Below are 19693 nucleotides of genomic sequence, written 5' to 3' on the forward strand. Positions count from 1 at the left end.
TTGACAGATCACATATGAGATGTATTTTGGAAAATACCCTTATCAGGTGATGCCTGCAATATACTTCTCTCCTCAGTGTTACAGAAGGGCAAAGGTAGGAAAGGAGTTTTCTTTTGTTTCGTCAAGTTTTTCTTTTCAGCAGAGGAATAAGAAATAATCCAACCACCGTGTCATAGGGCCGTGGTTCCAAGAAAAAATGCAATTCAGCCTTCTTTTCGCTTTTCTTTCTATATGCTTTCAAAAAAAAAAAAAAAAGACAACAATCTTTAAAAGAGAAATTATGTTTTCGGAAAAGAGCTCTAAAGCTTTTGTATCCTGTTCTGAATGAATTTTGTTGGACCATATGAAGACTGGCAGAGTTTGGGTGGCAATCTGACCCACAGGCCAGCTGCAGTCTAACAGAATTGCTCACAGTTTCTGCTCTCTGATGCCATCTTACCCAAGTATCTCTCAGATGTAGGCAAGGAAAGGGGTGCATGAGCTGTGGCAGCCTGGAGCTGCCCCCCTGGTACCCTGGTTGTTTAGGGATCCCTTATCTCCTCTTCCTTCATGTGACTGATATACCAACGTGCTCAGTCATGAGAGGCAGAAGGAACAAACCATCCTTTAGTGGCTCCACCACTGCCCACGTGGCCTGCTCCAGCAGAAAGATGAGGTGTCCGTGGATTTGAGTAATACATGCTTAAGCCAGTGTGCATTTGACGGAAATAGTACACAGAGCGAGAAACAAGTGTCACTGGACAGTCACTGCAGACAAACAAGGCATACCACCTCAACAAATCTCCTTTTATGCCAACATTTGGGAAAAATATTTTAGGATTAAACAGGCTTCCTTTTGTAATTCAGTGGTATGAATGGCAAATTTCGCTTGCCCTCAGCACATCTGCTAGGCACTATGCAGATCGCAGATGACTGTGCAAAATTCAGGCTGAGATATACCAGAAATCAAAAGAAATGTTCTCTGATAGCATATGCTCTGAAAATATACTGGAAACATCACAGCATGGTTCTTCGGCCGTGTGTTCAAATACCCGTTATATTTACCTCAAATATACTTATAGAAACCTAAGACCTACACTTGGCCTACTACACTGAAATAGTTTCTTTTCATTTATATTAGCAACCACAGAAAATTTACTAACATGCATTGGAAATGAGAGCTCCAATTAAAGCAAAGAATAATCTCTAGTTCTTCATGCAGATGGAGATAAAAGCATGATGTATTATAACAGAGATTAAAACCAGTATTTGCAGTAAACATTCTGCACTGCAACTTGGAAATCAGGATCCCTTGATGTTGTTCTGTATGAAACATCATACTGGAAGGAGCACCGTGACAGCAGGCTCTGGATTTCCTCCATGGAACTACAATATCTTAGATCAACATCCCTTTGGGATGGAAAGTCAAACTCCAGAATTCTTTATACAAGAATACGCAACAATTCAACTAATATTACCTACAGAAGCTCAGTTAACCTTTCACATTTAAATCTAAAGGCAAAGACCTAGAAAGATGAATGAATAAAAATGGAGCAAGAATCAGGTACAATGTGCTTATTGTCTTTTATTGATCTCATTTACATAACCAAGTAGACAGACACTTTTCATTTATTTCCTGAGGAAACATTTCATTTGTATAATTTGCTATAGAGCACAAAGTGCATTTATTTACATGAAGTTTCCTCCTTTTACTTTGCTTGCTTGCTTTCCACAAGCCCTAAAAGCACCGCATCAGCTTCCAGCAGTGTTGTATCAGTTGTTGCACCCAAGAACCTAGACGTGAGTTCAAGATCCAGCAGTCTCAGGCGTACTCGCGTTCCTCTCTGATATTTTCTGTGAAGAAAAGGGAAGAAGGGGAAGAAGTTAAGTTTTGTTAAGCAACGGTCTTGTGTCTCCTAAGGCTGCTCTCCTGTCTGCAGACCAAAGTAGCAACGTGCCACAATGGAAGTCCAACACTGTTGTAATGCAACAGCACTAAACCTGCTGGGACGCACTCTGTAACACCACAGAGCCAGTCTCTGTTGACACAGTCCTGCCCGTGGAAGAGCAGACACCACGAGATCCCGCTGAGGGAATGCAGGCTCTACAGAAAAGCAGTTTATTATACAGGAAACTGTTTGTGTCTTCCATCAAAATATTTTACTGTATCATCTGCTATCATGCACACAATTATCTGCAGGACAACATATCATTAAAGGGGAGGACAAGTCATCATTAGATCACTGGTGACATTGCTATTATCAAAAACGTATAATGCCAGCTAACTATGGTTTATATTTCCAACTCCAGGCCTCGGGCAAGGGAACTTTTCTTGTCTTATCCCCTCCTCTAAAGAGTGGGTATCATCTGCAAGTTTTTATTACATATAATTAAAAAGAAACCCCGCAACTATTGTAATAAAACATTCTGCCTACAGGGCTGGGTTTTATTGTTTTATGTTTTTTTCCTTCTTTTCCTTTCAAGTCAGAAGATGCGAGTGTTCAACGTGTTTTAAAAACAGACTCTGTGTCAAGATGGCCATGCCAAAATAGTGAAGATTTTTGAAACACTAACATCTTTCATAATGCACCTGGAGAGCTACTGATCGAAGTCCAGCAATAAAAAAATTTATTCTTCCTCTGAAAGTTCAAGCCACACTTTTTTTTTCCTAGTCAAAGCATAAAGAGCTGAAGATGCATCAAGCTTGATCACCTCAAGCAAAAGCAAGAGAAAGTTTGAAACTTTTTCCAGTTACAGACTGGAGAAAATGTACCAGGGAAGTCTGGTTGCACGCATTTCCACCTTGCTCATTTTCACCTTCAGCTTGGGCAGACAATCTCTACTGTCTGACAACTCTTTTCTAGCACGAACTGGGTTTCAACTTTCTCCAGCACATCAAACCAACATCCTTTTGGAAAACTAAACATCTTAAGAAAAGATGCTGGACTTGCATTTATCTTCCCTCCTCCCCCATTTTCTGTCAATTCTATTTTACATTAATTTCCTGTGGCTCTTGTTTAATCCTGGGTAATATACTCGGTTATATTACAAACTGCAAAGGACGATCACTTGATACCTCTATTCTGACAAGGTAGCTACATAGCGTACTTTGCCAGCAAGGTTTCTGCCAACACTCATCCCAATGAATCCTGTGATGGTCTCCATGAATCAACACTGTGGAAATACCACACATTTTCTTAAAAACATAAAACTGAAGTCCTTCCTCTGTCCAAAATACAAGTAACCACCCTTGCAGTGAATACTACAGCACAGCTACCAAAGACAGAGAGCAGCTTACGTTTGGTTGTTACCTGAACAGCTGGAAATGATCAATTCTGTCCCTTTCTCTGTGAAATATTTGCATTTCAAAACAGAACAGTTTCACGACTGATGACAATTATTCACGAAAGCTAACATGCAACATTTCAGAGGAGTAAGACAAGGGCAAAACAAAATCAAAAGACAATGCATAAGACCTTAAAAATGGACGGTATCTTCTGGGATTTGTTAGGCTTATTTAAAAGAGAAAGTCCCCCAGAGAAGTCAGGATGCTTTGAGATACAGGGAATGAAGAGGAAAGCTCCTCATTGAAGAACCTTAAATGTAGATACCAGCTGACCAGTGATCTCAGCCATTTGGGTATATGGGAGAAATCTCCAGAAAATTCTCTAGCATGAACCAAACCTCTACCTTATGGAAAACTGATGGCTAGATGGGTTGCATTTTCATCCAACCATGAAGTTATCCTTACCCCATATACTATCTTTGGCATAAACTATCAGACTTCTCTGCTTTTATCAATGAGTGTGAGGAGTGGATGGGGTGTGACAATTGACACAGGGAGGGGGGAAGGGAAAGAGAAGGGAGAGGGAGAGAGAGACTAGGTTTTGAGGGGAGGCAAAATAAGAGGGAGAGAGGAAGTCTGAGAGGGAGGAATGGTCTGTGGAAAGAGAAAAGAAGGAGCAGACACCTTGTAATGAGAAAAAAAAGGAGGCTTGGGAAGAAAGGAAAGGGGACAATCGGTAAAGCGGGTGACAAAAAAGCACTAACACACTGCAAGCAACTAGTGCAGAAATGAAGGAGACTATACAGAGTAGAGCCACAGAAGAGGAAAAAAGTCACTGAAAACAGAAGGCTGCATAAAAAGCTTGAGCGGCACTAAACTCAGACCAGTGAACTACAACATTCTGTGCTGCTTTTAAAAAGATGGACACATTTTTAACCAAATAAAACTGGTTTAAAGACCAGCAATCCCTCTGCTGCCTTCTCTCCTTCCTCCTAGAGAAAAAGCAGCTCACCAATAACGTAAAAGCAGGACACTATTGTGAGAACTGGCTTCAGGGTCCAACACCTTTCTAGAGAAGATCGAACTGAATGACGTTTAGATTGCATTAGAAGTCCTCTCTCTATTTGACAGCACAGAGCTGGAGAGATATTGAGCTCCATCTTTGTAACTGAAATACAAAATATTACTTTCATCATACAACAGTTCCTTTTGGGCTGGTTGCTAGACTACACTGGTAAGTATTTTGCAAGCGAATAGATGAAACTAAGTTGTTCTAATCAAACCTTTAAAAGTGCTATTTAGAACCAGGAAAGTCCATGAGGAAAATCTGTCAAGGAACTATACGTCTCATGATTAGTACATCTAATTTAATAATAAATTAATAACTTTAAGCATTACTTCCCCCATTTTAGCATTACGAAGACTTTGCTCATTGACCAGTCAGTCTGCAGAGAACTTTGCTCAGATTTCCAGACATGAATTCAGCATATATTTGTAATGCAAAATCCAAGTAATTGTATTTTCATAAAAAGAACTACAATCTTCAATGCTGCTTCAGTAACTCAAACAGATTCCAGATACTTTAATCGTACTTAACTCAATTATTAAAGAAGGTTTTCCAGTTGCAGCACATCTGCTTTCAAAGAGATCCTGAAGAACATCACTTTAAGGAGCTGCCACAACTGCCAATTTGTATGAGTATAAACATTTGGTTTTGTGACAGATGTTCCCTACAGCTAAAACACTTTAGAATAAACAAGAAGTGGAAGATGTAGAAAAAGTAGAAACATGAACACAAGGTGCAGTGGTGGTCTATCCACCACATTTAGAGCAAGAAGAAATGATAGCTTGTTCTATGCGTGGGAAGCATATTCTATCCATGAAGGTTTTTATCCTTAAAAAGATAAAACTGTCCTATGGTTAAAGCAGAAGCTTGAAGCAGGACCCAGAAACAAAGCAGGCATTTTATTATTTTCAGGAATGGTGTCCTAGGAGACACTGGACACCAGTGTAAAAGGAAAGAAACCATCTACTCCATTTTGCAAAAGGACTTGCTTTATTTTTAAGTAACAATGCTGGTATTCAAGATCATCCTATCTCATGACCATCAGCAGGAACCATTAACCTTTGCCCAACCTCCAAGCACTGGGTATTTTTCGAAGATTCATGGGTTTTCCTCCTACCACTTCCTATTGCCAGGTAAGAGTATTAAATTCACTTTGAAGTAGACACAGGTAGTTTAGATGCACACATAGGTGAAGGTATAGGAATACTCTACAGAACTTATAGAATTTATTTACAAGAGCCGCCAATTTTAACCCTTTGGGAACACCAGTTTTGCATGGAAGGACTCTGCCTGACACTCAGCTTCACAGGTGGGAATCCACCAGCTGCTGTTGCTGAGCTGTCACCCTGTCTCAGGCTGGCGTCGGTAGAAGACCCACTGAAGCACCCACCAGAAACCTTCACCTGAACTTCAGCCAAGGATCAATTGGCTCCAAAAAGCTTTCTCTAGTTTAAGTGAGTGCTTGCAGACTTCCCTCCATCTCTTCTCAAGTGTGCAAAGCACTGGGTACAGGTGCATCTTTCCTCAAACACCCACTTCCAGAAGATGACTTGAAGTTAAGTTGGAGGCAACCCAATGATTGTGTCAGGGCTCTTTGTAATTTTTGGACTGTTGTGGAAAAGAATTCAAAAAGAAGCAAGATTAAAATCATTTCTCTTATTTGAACCAGAAGTCTGTACAACCGTACATCACCAGTATAATACAGTATGTAAGAGCACAGAGAAAGCACACAGTACAGCCTTGCTAATGCTGCAAATATCAAACTATTGTGTCTTAACTTACATAAAGCAGGTCTTCTCTTTGCTGAACGCGCATAAATAGCACAGCGTGCACTTCCAAACTTAAGCAACTTGGAAGCTTCCTTCTGACTGGCTATATGCCTTTTATTGCAACTTGGTCCCTATCCTAACCATTTCACTTCTGCACTGAAGCTTTAAATCTCTCAAAATCTTGATGATAAATTAAAGGAAATAGCCAAAAATCCCAAAGCCCTTCAGTCAAGACTTTAAACTTTCAGTTTTAAAAAAGTAAGTCATTTTACTATGTCCCCTTAAAACATATGAATAAACAAAACCCCCCAATATTTTTACATAATAAAACTGGAGGGGGAGGATATGGAATGACATACTTCAGCTCTTGCTAACTTTGGAGAATGCTGTGGGGGGGAAATGTTCTTTTTTAATTTAAAAGTCATTTCAGGCTACAGTGAAAGGTTTACAAAGGGAGTTAACTTGGAAACCAATGAGCATGTAAAAACAAGGACGCAATAACTAAAAATGAGGTTTTGATCCTAATTATACCATTTGCTACCAAGAAAATAGGATGGTAGTTTTGCAGGTGTGCAATTTCACATGCAGAGGAAGCATCCTCATTACTACATGGCATTAAGAATTTTATTCAAACTCTAAATTATAGGTGTAGACATTAAAGCATTTTGTTAAACTATCCAATATTTAAAACTGCACGTGATCACAAATTAGCAAGCACTCCTTTTTCTATTAAAACTACTCAAGTTATTAGTTTAAAATTTAAAGCAACAAACCTTCTGTTCTTGGAAACAATGCTACAAAAATAACAACACAATTACATAGATGGTCGAGTCTCACGAGGTCTTGGCCAGTATTTCCCATTAATTTTAAAAATGCACTCACAGACACCCTCTATTCCATACTATAAAAATACATGACTGACATTTTGAAACAAATGGAATATTTTAGCTTATATCCCCTCTATTTCATTACTGGTTTTCATTCTCTGTTGCCTCCTTTTGGAATGATAACCTGTGCAATGCAAAGCTGAACTAGCTAGGGCTGGCTACAACCACGCTTACCCATCGTTCCCACCACAAATAAACATGCATTTCTGAATGGAATAGGAAGGCAACTATTAAGCCTGGGTTTTAATTCCTATACTGAGGGTGTCATTTAGAGAATTTTTTTTTTTTTTTTACATTTTTCTGCATTGTTAGTTTTTAACATCTCTCAACACATTCTAGTGATGGCTTTCAAAAACAGCAATAAAAGGAATCACTGGATCATCTCCCATACAAAATAGATTAATATAAAACACTTCAAAGACTGGGTTAGAGTTGAGCCATGGTACTCTCAGAGAATACCATGAGAAGTCTTGATGTCTCTCATTTTTTACTGTGAGAATTTCAAAGTGTGTTTTTCAGATCTATTATTCAAGAGGTTTTGTTTCAGTGCCTTAGCAGAACACAGTACAGAACAGTTTACAAGATTCCTAATTGTTTCACTCTCTTTTTTTTTTTATTATGTGGAATACATCACATTATCAACCTCAGAAAAAAAGACAACAAATAAGGTAATGCAATAAATTTGACCATCACTTTTTCTCCAGACTTTTTTGTCATCGTTCTTACCACCATTCAAATCCACTCAAAATCACTCTGTAGCTCCTCAGTAATACTAAAACTACGACGCATCCCCAGAAGCAAGCCCACCTCTAACTGACCCCAGCCAGCAGCAAAGCAGCTGGGGTGGGATGAAGCTGTGTGCAGAACAATTCACCATGTTTCTCAAAAATGTTTTGAAGTGTTCACAGATGCTGCTCGAGCCCACATTGGTCTAAACTTTATCACCAAAGGGAGGCCATATAGCTGGCTTAAGGACCTACCCTTGCACTGATCTATACGATTTTTGTATAGGTCACTCTCTGATGCCCTATAGGGAAGGATCTCAGCAAGAGCACACCACTTCTCAGCAACCCCTCACTCACTGCCAGTATACATAAAATTCTTGTTCAGAAGAAATACAGATAAGATTAGCAGATTGCTGTCAAGATGAAGGCAGCGTAGCTCTACGTAGCAATCTACATCTTGCTAAAGTGGCTTTTTTCCAGCAATGTACACATTGCATGTCTAGCAACGGGGGGCCAGTGATCCTGCTTCAGCAGCTCCATACAGCAGTCCTAACGTGCACACACACCCCTCCCTCTCAGCATGAGCTCCTAGGCAATGCTGGGGCAAAAAGAACAAATCCTAGCTTTGTATGTATGAGCAAGACAGCAGAAAGTGGCAGTAGAAAAGCAGCATGAATTCTGCACAGAGCAGAATATGGGATGGTAAGAGAGATACTAGGAGAGTGTGTAGTACCCTGCTGCCTACATTTCTTTAAAGACTATTAAAGAGAGGACAAAGAACATGCATAAAACTGAATAACCATGTAAAGATCTTGATCTGTTAAGTTATTAAAAAGATTGTGCTGTCTATATCTTTATACAAAGAAAATCCTGGCATGAAAAGGTGCTTAAACCTATCTGGGAAAAGCAAGTAATGGCAGGAAAGCAAAGTCCAACAAATGCAAATAAGAATCACAATTTTGCCAATAATATTAATGAACCACTAGAAAAAAACTCCAAGCTCTGAGACTTTTCAGCCATTGATAGCTTCCACTGAAGAAATGTCAAAACAGATGTGTTAGTTCAGTTCAGGATAACCTGCTGAAGTGTCATGTCTTGTGATACAGTGAAGTCCTGAGAGATGACCTGAAGGTCCCTTTTGGCTTAAATTTTTTTCATCCATTATTTATTATCACAGCACCCAGTCATTCAAATGAAGGATGGATGCTCAAAATAGGATTTTCAAAGCACCTCTGTTCTCTGCAGTCACAGACTTCACAAAAAAATGCTCCAAGGTTGCTGGTGATATTCCATCAAAAAATGCAATCTTTCTTCCCATGACTCATCAACCCATTGACACTTCAGCTGTATTTGTTTCCTACTCGTTTTCCTCTTTCCATGAACTATGCAAACAAACATGCTTTCATTTCTTCTGAACATTTACTGTTTGTGACATCTGCTTAATAATTTTTCAGAATATATTTGCTCCTTGTGTCAAAGCCATCCTTTTACAAGGAAAAAGGCTGTATTCTGCTAGATACAAGCAGAGATCTAGATACTCTGCTAGATAAAAGCAGGTAAAAGCTTCTCATTCTTGCAAGCATTAGTAGAATGCTGTAAGCCTCTGTGAAACCAGCAGCTTAAGCAACAGTCATTGTCACCTTCTGTTTTTGAACAACGGTGCATAAGCAGAGCCTACGGCAAGCATCCTTAAAACCAACAGGTGCTTCATGCACCTGAGGAAGTCCAAAGGAAACCCCATTTTGCTCTGACTACTGCTAAAGCACAAATATGAAATGAATACCAGAAAGAGTTTGGGGGTATTAGCTAGATCTTGATGTGAAAAACACCCTGAAGCTCTTGAATATAGCTCTGGCCAACTGGAGCTTGCAGAAGGAAGCACACACGCTAACATCACTGCATGTACTGACACTTGGTGGGAAGGTAACTACCAAATAGACTGGTAAGAGCAGCAGAATTTGGGAGTCGCCCCATCATTAGGGGGTAAAATATTATCTCTGTTTATGCTTATGGAGCTGCCCAAAACTGCAACATATTGCTCAAGCCGTGGAATCTTTATTTTGTGGGACCCAAGTTCAGGGATGTTGTCACCCTTCCCTGTGTCTCCACTGTTGCCTATTGAGACAACTGGCAGCCAACTGAAAGTGGCACAGACGTAGGTGAATGAAACATGGAAGTTTTCATTTCTATAGTTAAAAGAAGGTAAATGCAAAGCCTGACAAGAATTGTTTTATGATTGCCACAGAAAAGCCCCAAGCAAAACACTGCAAAGACACTGTCAATCTCGCTATTATGATATCAGTAATCAATGGCATTTGTTTCTATGACAGAAAAAAAAGCAGCTCAGTATGGACATGTAGACTCTCAGAAGAACTTCTTAGTTGTGAAAAACTTCTAAAATGTAAAATGCTTGCCTTCAATTCAAACAAAACCCGAAGTACCCCATTTACTAGAAGAAACCAAAAAAAATCTTGCTGTAATTTTTGCTACAGTCTCCGCAAAAATCAATTTGCATTCACTATAACTTTTAGGACGGGGTCATTCCTTCTTTAGAGAAGGAATCCATAGAATTATCTATATTTTAAAATGTACTTCATATCCCATCAAAGATGAATGCTATAACCTTTCCTCCGTGGCATGGTGAGATACCTTTGACAAATGAAACTTGCAATAGGTGGCTTCTGTCATCTAAGAACTTGCATCAGATATAGTTATGTCATCATACAGTAATAATTCATGTCAGTTGCTTTCTCAGTCTATAGCGTAAAACATATCCTTTAACTTGAAAGGAAACATCACTCTAAAATAAAAGAAATCTGAGTTTTTAGTCCAAAGTGTTACATTTTTTTCTGCTGTTTAAACTATGCAATGAACTATTTTGATTAAAATATTGCTTTGTAACTTAAAAAAAAAAACTTAAAAAATAAAGGTTATATACTTAAATATATTATAAAAATTAGCCAATTATACTACAAAACATTAAAACAACCCATAGCCCTTCATGCTTAAGGGCACCAGAAGCCAGACAAACTTCTTAAAAGGTCAAAGAAAAAGGTAGGCAAGTGGGAAAAAAAGGCAAATTTACGTGAAGTACGCTCTAGCTCATGTTCTTCTGTTCATCTTTCCACAACTGATCTCCACTTCAGTTCCTGTCCCTTCCCTTTTTTATGCTGGGACCTTGTCTCTGTCAGATGCTTTTCATGTACATAGTCCTAAATTTTCAGCCCTCCAAATTTCAAACGCAGTTTCCACAATACTGTTCTAGTGTTCCTCTTAATACACGTGGTCTCAATCTTACTCTCCTACACTTAACTTCATTTCCCTAATCATAACTTATCTGATCTGTCACTGTCTCCGTGGGATCTCCAACCAGGCATTTCCAGTTTTCTTTTTCTACCCCAGAAAAAACTATTAGACATTTTTTCTTAGCCTCTCTTACTACTGCCTTCTCACTGATCCCAGTCCCAGCCCATTTATCCAGCCAACCTCATTCTCCTTTCAGTTTCTTACCCCATCAGTTTTTTCTTTCACCAGTACCAACTAAGTTCAGTTATCTTCTTTTTCTTGTAGTGCTTCTCAGTTTTATCACTCAGCCAATGTCAGTCCCCTTACGCCAGCCATCCTGGAAGATCTCTTATAAGGGATTAAAAATAGTAGATTTTGATAATCCAGACATGGTTATTATCAAAATCCGAATCAGTCTGTTTCTCCCCCTTACTGTCTGGGTAATGACACTAACTATGGCAACAATGACAATGCATTTAAAAAACTGCCCAACCTTGGTACTCAACTCTCAAGCTTTGTACAGCTTGGAGAAGCTGTCACACAGGAAAAACTTCAGCAAACCAGGGTAACTCACATACTGTCAGCTGATTTTCGCAGACGTCTTCTAACCCTGCTCTGATGCTCCCATCTGCACTAATGGTAAGTACTGTCTATGTCCCGTCTTTGTCTTCAAACTCCATCGTAGCTATAAATTGGTTCTATTCTTCTCTTGGGAGAGCGGGATGCAGAAGGCCGGTGGGGAGGCTAGAATTGCAGTGGCAGTGACTGCTGGTGACCATGTAAGGGCTGGCATATACAGGCAGACAGAAAACAGAGTCACTGAATAGCTGAAGCAGATACCTGAATTCTCAGTTGCACATGAATCCAACAGGAGAGATAGGAAACACGCTAAAGATGGTGGAAGGCTGGGCACTAATGGTTTGGGGTCTCAGAGAAAGACTGGGAGGGCGGAGCGGAGTCTGAAGGAGATGCAGGTTGAGCTTTGGAGAAGGTGGGTGAGGTCTGTGGAGAATACAGGGTTGGTGAGAGTTGGTGAGTTTGAGCAAAAGTGAGGAAGAACTGGATGGGGCACTAAGACAAGAGGAGCTGCAGGTACCATATACCCTTTATCAATCAGCTACGGCCGAGGGAGGACTGCTCCTTCCCAAAGGACTGCTGAAAAGTACCAGTCTCTTTCCTGAACCTCCCTATTCCCATGTCTTTCCCCAATTCTCCTTTTGGCCTGTTGGTTCCTATGCAAAAGCACTGCCTGTAACATCTGCCCTCTGGCTTGCTCAGTCACTCTTACTGTTCCCCTATGGCAAAAGTCAAGTCACATTTATGTAACCGTTGGTCGATAAGACGCAGCATATGCAGACTGCTCAGACAACTGCAAGACACTCAGTGAAGAAGTAATCAAAGATTTTATCTAAAAATATCTGACAGTATCAACACTATGGTCTGACAAAGCTAGAAGAGGAGAAAATGGGATCTTGCAGGGAGGAAGCACCACTGTAATAACAGGTTATAAACCTAACTCTTTCCAATGCACACAGATCATCTTGAAGCATCATGGAGTGTGCAAATCTAGAATATATGCCTGCATTTAAATACCAGAGAACATCACCCAACATTTTAAGGTATGTCAAGTAATACTTTTTTTTTCAACTCCTTGTTAGTGTCCATTTAATCTGAATGTTCCAAGAACAATCTCAGCTACTTATATTATCAATGAACAATACGGACTAATACTGAACAGACATTTTGATGACAAAGAGGTCATGGTGCTCCTGTAAAAGGGACATTTTCAGATCTGGTCAGGAACATTTCTAAGCTAACACTTGCATTATTCATTCAAATGGCTTTCACAGTTAATAAAAGCCTATTCAGAGACAACATGAAAATCTTACTGGGGAGTGGCACCTTAAAAATACAACTGGTTTGACATTGTCGGTTTGATTTTCAAGAACCAGCAAGGAAGAGTGTGAAGCATGGGGAAGGCGCAATTCTCTCCAGAATGCCACACACCTATCTTTGAGAAAATCCAATATTTGATGGTTCCACTTTCTGCTAAAAATAAGTACTCTTAAGAGATCTTAACTAGAGTCTGAAGAGGGAGAGTTTTGCAAATGTGTGCTTCAGATTTTAAAAAAAAGTGTTTCACAAAACAGTGGAAGTGGAATGGAAATGGAAGAGGAAAACATATAAAGAATATCCTTGAAGAACACAGTGGGCTAGGCAAGGAGCTAACAGTGAGACAAGTCACCTAGCAAGCCACTCACCTGTTGTACACAATGATGTCAGGAGTGAGCTCAGCCTACTAAGGGCAGCTTTTAGAAATACTAAAGGGTGGGGAAAAAGCATACAAAATAGCATGAAACAAGGTATCACCAGACACTATTAAGATATTAAAAATGACAAAGGTTAACCTCATGCTATAATGCTTGAGGTTAAGGAAATATAGACTGTCACTGAATATAACTATCAGGAGGAACTTGGAACATTAGAAAAATTAGTTTTGGAGGCAATTAAAAAAGAAATTAAAACTTTGATATATCAAGAGACTTGCAGGTAAAAATGGCAGTTGCAGGTTGGAAGTAGACAAGGAGGGACCTCAAGGGAAAGCTAGGAAAGAAACCGTGTTGCTGAGTACAGCAGCGGAACGTGCACTGGGTTCCTGAAACCACAGGCAGCAGAAGGGTAGGAAGGGTTTCCAAAAGGAATTCTGTTCAGGGGACACTTGCACAAGAACAGGAGCAGGCTTATAGTTTTAAAAGGGGGAGTGAAAGAAGAGGGAAAAGCTTAGAGTAAGTATAATCTAAGCAATTCAGTGAAATTGGAGAGACAAACAAGAAATTGGCCTCAGGGATGAAAAAAACTTATTTAAGAATGGTCTTCCTTGAGCCATTTTGAAATGGAGCCATACCTCATTTTCTCCATCTTAAACTGTGCAATCTTTCAGCTGGATCTACATAGGCAGACTTTTCACATCAGAACATATTTATTATGGGGGTATAAAACTGCCAAACAAGAGTTAAAGTCATGACAAAAATCTGTGTATATTTCAGGAATGGAGATAAAAAAGAGCATGATCTGGACAAAAGGAACTTGATCTAGACCCCAGCTGACAGGTCTGTGTTTCCCTTGCTCGGTACCATCAACAACAGAAGAGCTGGATTCAGAGCTTTCAGTTGGCGATGCCATCAACAGTGCCCAAAGAAACACCATGTTGTCTGGCAGGCTGTAGCACAAGAAACAATTTGAAAGGGCTATATCCTTTTCTGTGTGAAAGCTCAGGCAAACACTTAATGCTATTACTTTCTAATTTTAAACTGTTCTCTTAGAACCATTTTATAGAAAACCCAGAACAGACGACCAAAAATGATTTAGAAGGCGGCACATATTGTACCAGATCTTCATACAACTAAAAAATGACGAGCGGAAAGTACAACAGCTCTATCTTCACAGTCAGACCACTTTTCTTAGCTCACCAAATACTGCTGGTAAGACTTCAATGCAGCAGAACTGCTGCACATGCCTGGGACAAACCCCATGACCGTCCAAACTATGCCAACCATACCTTGTACGACTCTTTGCCAAGGAGAGAGTGTTATTAGCCAGGCTTGGCTCAAACAATTCACTGCCTACAAAGCTACTTTAATGTACTGTCTCTACTGGGGAAAAAAACACAGTAATCCAACAATACATTACGATACTTTCCCATCACTGCAGCAATTCCCACCACAGGCAACACTTTGTCTCCAACAAAGAAGCCTCACATTCTGCGCCTGCAAAAAAACCTATCCACACTGTAGGGATGCCAAGAGGAACATCTGTGTGCTCAGAAGGACACAAAACTGGCTTTTTGTGTGCGTGTGTGTGTGTGCCTGGGTGAAAGAGATGGGGGCGGGGAGCTCACAGACAATAGCTTGTGTGACTGCCTGGTAAGGAAATGCTCTTTCATTCCCTTCCTCCTTCCTTTAATTTATTTTTTAATCTGAACAAGGGAGTCAAACAGCCGCAGCAGTTATCAACTACTTCTCCAAGCCCAGGGAAAAGGGTTAAGTTTGTCCCACATTACTACTTCTAGCCTCAATTAATCTTTACCAGACAGGATTTTTTAAAGTGTTAAACACATATACCTACCTTTCATCAAATAATTTGAGGATTCTGGATCTACTGGTCTCTTTAGCACAAGTTATTATGACTGTAATGAAGAGCTCATTAATGAAATGCTGAACTACAGACAGTAAAATGTCCCCTACAAGATGGATGCATTCGTGGGCTTTGACTATGAACAAAGTGAAGTTTAAAGAGGAGGAAAAAAATCAGGCAAAAAATGTACAAATACTGCTTGCTGCTTTTGAGAACGTTGGGTCAATCACTTGAAGAGCAGTGTAAGAGATTGTGAACCAGGAATTTGCACCACCATGAAATTAAAGATGTACAGCAATGAAAACCAGCCCAATGGAAGCAAGTGATTATAGAAAAACCCTCTACAGAGGGAAAAGACCATCGTTTACTGATGAGGATTTATATTTTGTTTTTATAAGACCTACTTAATCAGCTATTTAAATAATCCAACAATTCCTTACTGACGGATTGAAAAACACTGTCGTCTTCTCCACTTCAGAAGGTTCTTCCTGGTGGTGGGACTGTCCTCGCCCAGTGACATTTAAATATGTTCAAGTTCCTGCCTACAATGCAAAAACCAGAAGAAACTATAAGGGTATTTTCTGAAGCTATGCTTACTAATGCCATATTCTCCTCTTCCTGCCCATTCTCCAGTTGCTCCTTCCCAACCTGTGTGGTGCAACTTAATCATCTGATAGAGACTATTAGCTTAGACTGCTTCATGCCTCATCTTTAATGCCAGCAGTACCTCCAAAGCTGGGAACATGCGACCCAGGGAATCAATTAACAGCGACTTATCTGTTTCCCCAAATATTTGTAACTCTTTAACCAAGGGTCTGAAATTACATCCCCATCCCTTTGAGGAAAATGGAGCCAGGAGATGTAAATCTGGAACAGAGCTCAGCCTTTCAATCAGCTTCTCAAATGCTCACCTTGCTGGGAACATGCTCGAGCAAAACAGGCCGGTTTTGACGTACCTGTTGAACATCAAACAAAGAACATGACATTTTCTGCTCACAGTATGCAGTGTTATCTTAGCGTGCCTTCCCCAGAGAGGAAATTAGTTACAGGAACTCCTACAACTCCTGTCCACAGGGACAAGGGAACAAAATAGCTCTGTCATCTGGGAGAGGTGTCCACAGCATTCTACTCTGGATCTGGAGACACTGCTCCAGCACTTCCACTTTAGGAGGCTCGGTGCAGAGTGGGCTGAACTCAGGCATGCAGAGTTTAGGTCTAGCAGGACTCCCTGGGTGCAGAAACAGTCCAAGCACCTTTACTGCGCAGATCTTGACTACCAAACCATGCAGATCTAAACTCCTTCTCTATGGTGCTAGATCTGGTAGAGCTGCACTACACTACCAATATCAGGACCTCTGAGGAGCACAGTCAAAGTGGCTTTTCAGAGAGTCAGCTAAGGAAGAGGAAAATTTTTTAGCTCTTGTTTAGCTCTGACCCTGTCAAATAAAGACTGATTACAAATTTCTGCACTGGGTTCCAACTTCCAGAAGGTTTTATTGATCCAGGTCTAATGCTACCTGGATGGGAAGAGTCAGCTCTAGTTCAATGTTGCACCTAAGCTAGCCCGTCCTGCTGGAACTCAGGATGCGAAGGGCTACGACACAGCACTGGAAGAAACCAGCCCACATCAAAAAGGGCTCAAGGTTAGCGGGTGCCAACATCTCCTCCATAGAACCACATGGGTGTCCTTCCTAGTGCATCCTATGATAGCCATGAGATCCTGGCAAACCGAATAAACTGGATATCTCCACCCCAATCACCTTGGAAGAGAGGTGACTGTAAAGAATAAAGTCCAAACTAGGACTCATTTAGATAAAATGCAACTAAAAACTTGAATAAAGTTAGAGCATTTGCTTCAGCTTAGTACTGTGTGAAAGAAAAGTGTTTCACCTCTCCTATACATGAATCAAGATTACCAGAAAATAAAGTGCGTAATACAGTATCTGTGCATGTACAGACAATATATTGTAATTCTCATTTTGCAGTTTTCAGTGAAAGTAGTTTATGCTCATGAAAACAAAATTAAAATGGTTGAAGTCAGTCAAATGTAAGAAACACATGATTTCTAGAGAATTTTCCTTTTTCCCCCTCATTATTATTGCCAAATCCTCAACCCAGTTTCAGAGCACGACTGTGCTAGGTTTTGTGCAAACGTGTAGCGACAGGAAATCCTGAAATATTTGCCAACTAGTGCTCGCATTCTCTATGAGTTCTGGTCCATGTCATCGACATGGATAAGCTTATTGATTTCTGTGGGACTACACATAGAGCTGTGCAATACGCCTGCACAAGTAGCTCCTGAATTGGGCTAAAAGAACTAACCAAAATAATGAAGGACAGACAGAATAAAATAAGGAGGCAACATCTCTCATTTGCTGGATTTTTTTTTCAAACCAGTAACCCTTCTTTATGAATGTAACATATTTCTACTCTACTTTTCATACTTTCCTCCAAACTTTAGTCACTTAAATTGAAACCCCCCGTATAACTTCTTTCACTACCACCTTTCTCCTTATCAGCATTTATTTGATAAAAAAAAAAAGTCCCCAAAAGTTTCTCTAGCTGGTGGCACAGGATACAACCATTCAGTGAGAATATTTGCTCCTAGCTAATGCTTGTACCAACTCCTAGAAGACCAAGCACCTTGGCCTACATCCTGTATTACTGGACTGAAAAATGGAAGGCATTAAGATGCTCATTTTCTCTCTGTTACCTACCACTGCTGTAAAATCTACACCCAACCCTTGATAATATGCAAAAAATATTCAAATCCCGTATCACAATCTCCTTAATTCATCACTGCAGTTCCTTTGTAGAGCCTCCAAGTCCTGACCTTCAAGCCCTACTGCCAAACTGCTTGCTACTTAAGAAAATAAAAGTCCACATTTCCTTCGTGTGCAATAATTCTGCAAGGGTCTTCACTCGTTCAATCAGAATTTATTTGCGCTGCAGCTCTGAAAGGTTTACCCCAAATTATCTGCAAAATCACAGGAACAGACGTCAAGCCCCCTCCCTGTTGTTCTTTTAGCTGAAAGATATTCTACTGAACATTTATGCTTATATTCCTGAAAACACTGAAAAAATATTTCAAGACTCCAAAAATTTGAAACACTTGTAAAATGCACTCTGTCTTTTTATAAACACAGAAAACCATTCCACAGCAAACTGTAATCAGAGGTTTGGCATCTTCACCTTTAGTTTCTGACAAGTAAGAACAAGTTTTGTATTTTAATAGGTTTTGAACGTGTTTGGGAATAGTAAACTAAATACATCCTGCCAGTGAATTACTGCAGACTTAAGAGTGGTGGCACACATGAATGAAACAGAGTGGTTTTGGAAACACTTGCAAAGAAGCCCAGCACATCCACCCATCATACTTCCATACACTTCTCCAGGTCACGCACCCGTCCGTTTTCCATTTCTAACATTTTACTCTCTTTTTCTTTTCCCAAACTACCTTGAAAACCTCAACTGCTTAACCTTCCACCGTCAGACTCCTAGGAACTGTGCTGTAGAGAGCTGTGGTAGAGGCTGTGCATGCACTGGCTTTGCCATGGTGAATTATCTCAACTGAGCTGAAGGAGAAGGTTGCACTCTTTTGCAGTTCTTACTCTTGTTCTGCCCTGCATGTAGCAGGGATGTTGGACTCTTGAGGCTGGGACTGCCTGGTCATACTCACCCAGCACAAACCTGAGCTACTAAAAGGGCAGTCTGAGCCTTCTTCCTTCACCCCACCCAACCACTCCTGATGCTGTTCTTGTGACAGGGCAAGCTCTCTGGCTGCCAATCTGATCAGCAACTGGATCCATTTGAAGACTAATAGACGAGAAAAAAGGGCAGTTTTCTTCTGCATCAGCTCCCTGACCCAGCTCTAAATGCAGCTGCACAAGGGAGATGACCAGTGTGAGCTGCTGAGGATAATGCCAACGTGGACCCTGCCTGCTTCTGCACACAGCACAGGACAAGGCCATAAAAACAACATGGGACCCCTCCATCCCTCTGTCTGCTGCTAACTGAGATCAAGAGGAACCAGTCAGATGGAGAACAGGATAAAATAAAACAGGCTTTGCCAGTGTATCATATTGGAGGAATTTCACTGAAGCAAATGAAACCCAATGGAAAATTCCCTTTATAATCCTGGAATAAAATGGGCACCCGAAATGTTAGAAACTAGTCTTGTAGTTAAGGCAGCCCTTGGTTTAAATGCCAACTTTGTACTAAAGATTCAGTAATACTAATAAAACAAAGAACAATTTTGTCCCAATCAGTGCTCACATAAGTTTGGTCATTGAAAAGGGACCTGCTTATCACTTCCATCTATCTCAGAAGTCAAAGCTTGTGGTTATATTTGTTAGAAAAAGTAAGAGAGACTTCAAGACTGCTTCCGTACCTTTCACTTGTAAGTCTTTTCATTCTCTCTGTCATTCAAGAGTTTCAGCTCCTGCTACTGCCTACCTTCTGGTGCAGTACGGTAAGACGTAATTAATCACGATAACAAAATCCCATTCTCGTTTGTGAGTAAAACTAATTGCAGTACAGTGTTTCTTTTCCATCACCTCAGA

At 40.3% G+C, this 19693-nt stretch overlaps 1 protein-coding gene across 1 annotated transcript in view; it reads right to left on the reverse strand.

Annotated features, from left to right (window-relative positions):
* Window positions 1–1539: 1539 nt before the first annotated feature.
* MRPS28 (mitochondrial ribosomal protein S28) overlaps window positions 1540–19693 on the reverse strand; it is an 83703-nt gene continuing 65549 nt past the window's right edge. Inside the window, exon 3 of the mRNA XM_075085296.1 lies at window positions 1540–1833. Coding sequence (XP_074941397.1) covers window positions 1689–1833 — 145 coding nt within the window. The 3' untranslated portion in view covers window positions 1540–1688. The remainder of the gene's footprint in view (window positions 1834–19693) is intronic.

This window comes from Phalacrocorax aristotelis, chromosome 2 (genome assembly GCF_949628215.1).
Source record: "Phalacrocorax aristotelis chromosome 2, bGulAri2.1, whole genome shotgun sequence".
Lineage (NCBI taxonomy): Eukaryota > Metazoa > Chordata > Aves > Suliformes > Phalacrocoracidae > Phalacrocorax > Phalacrocorax aristotelis.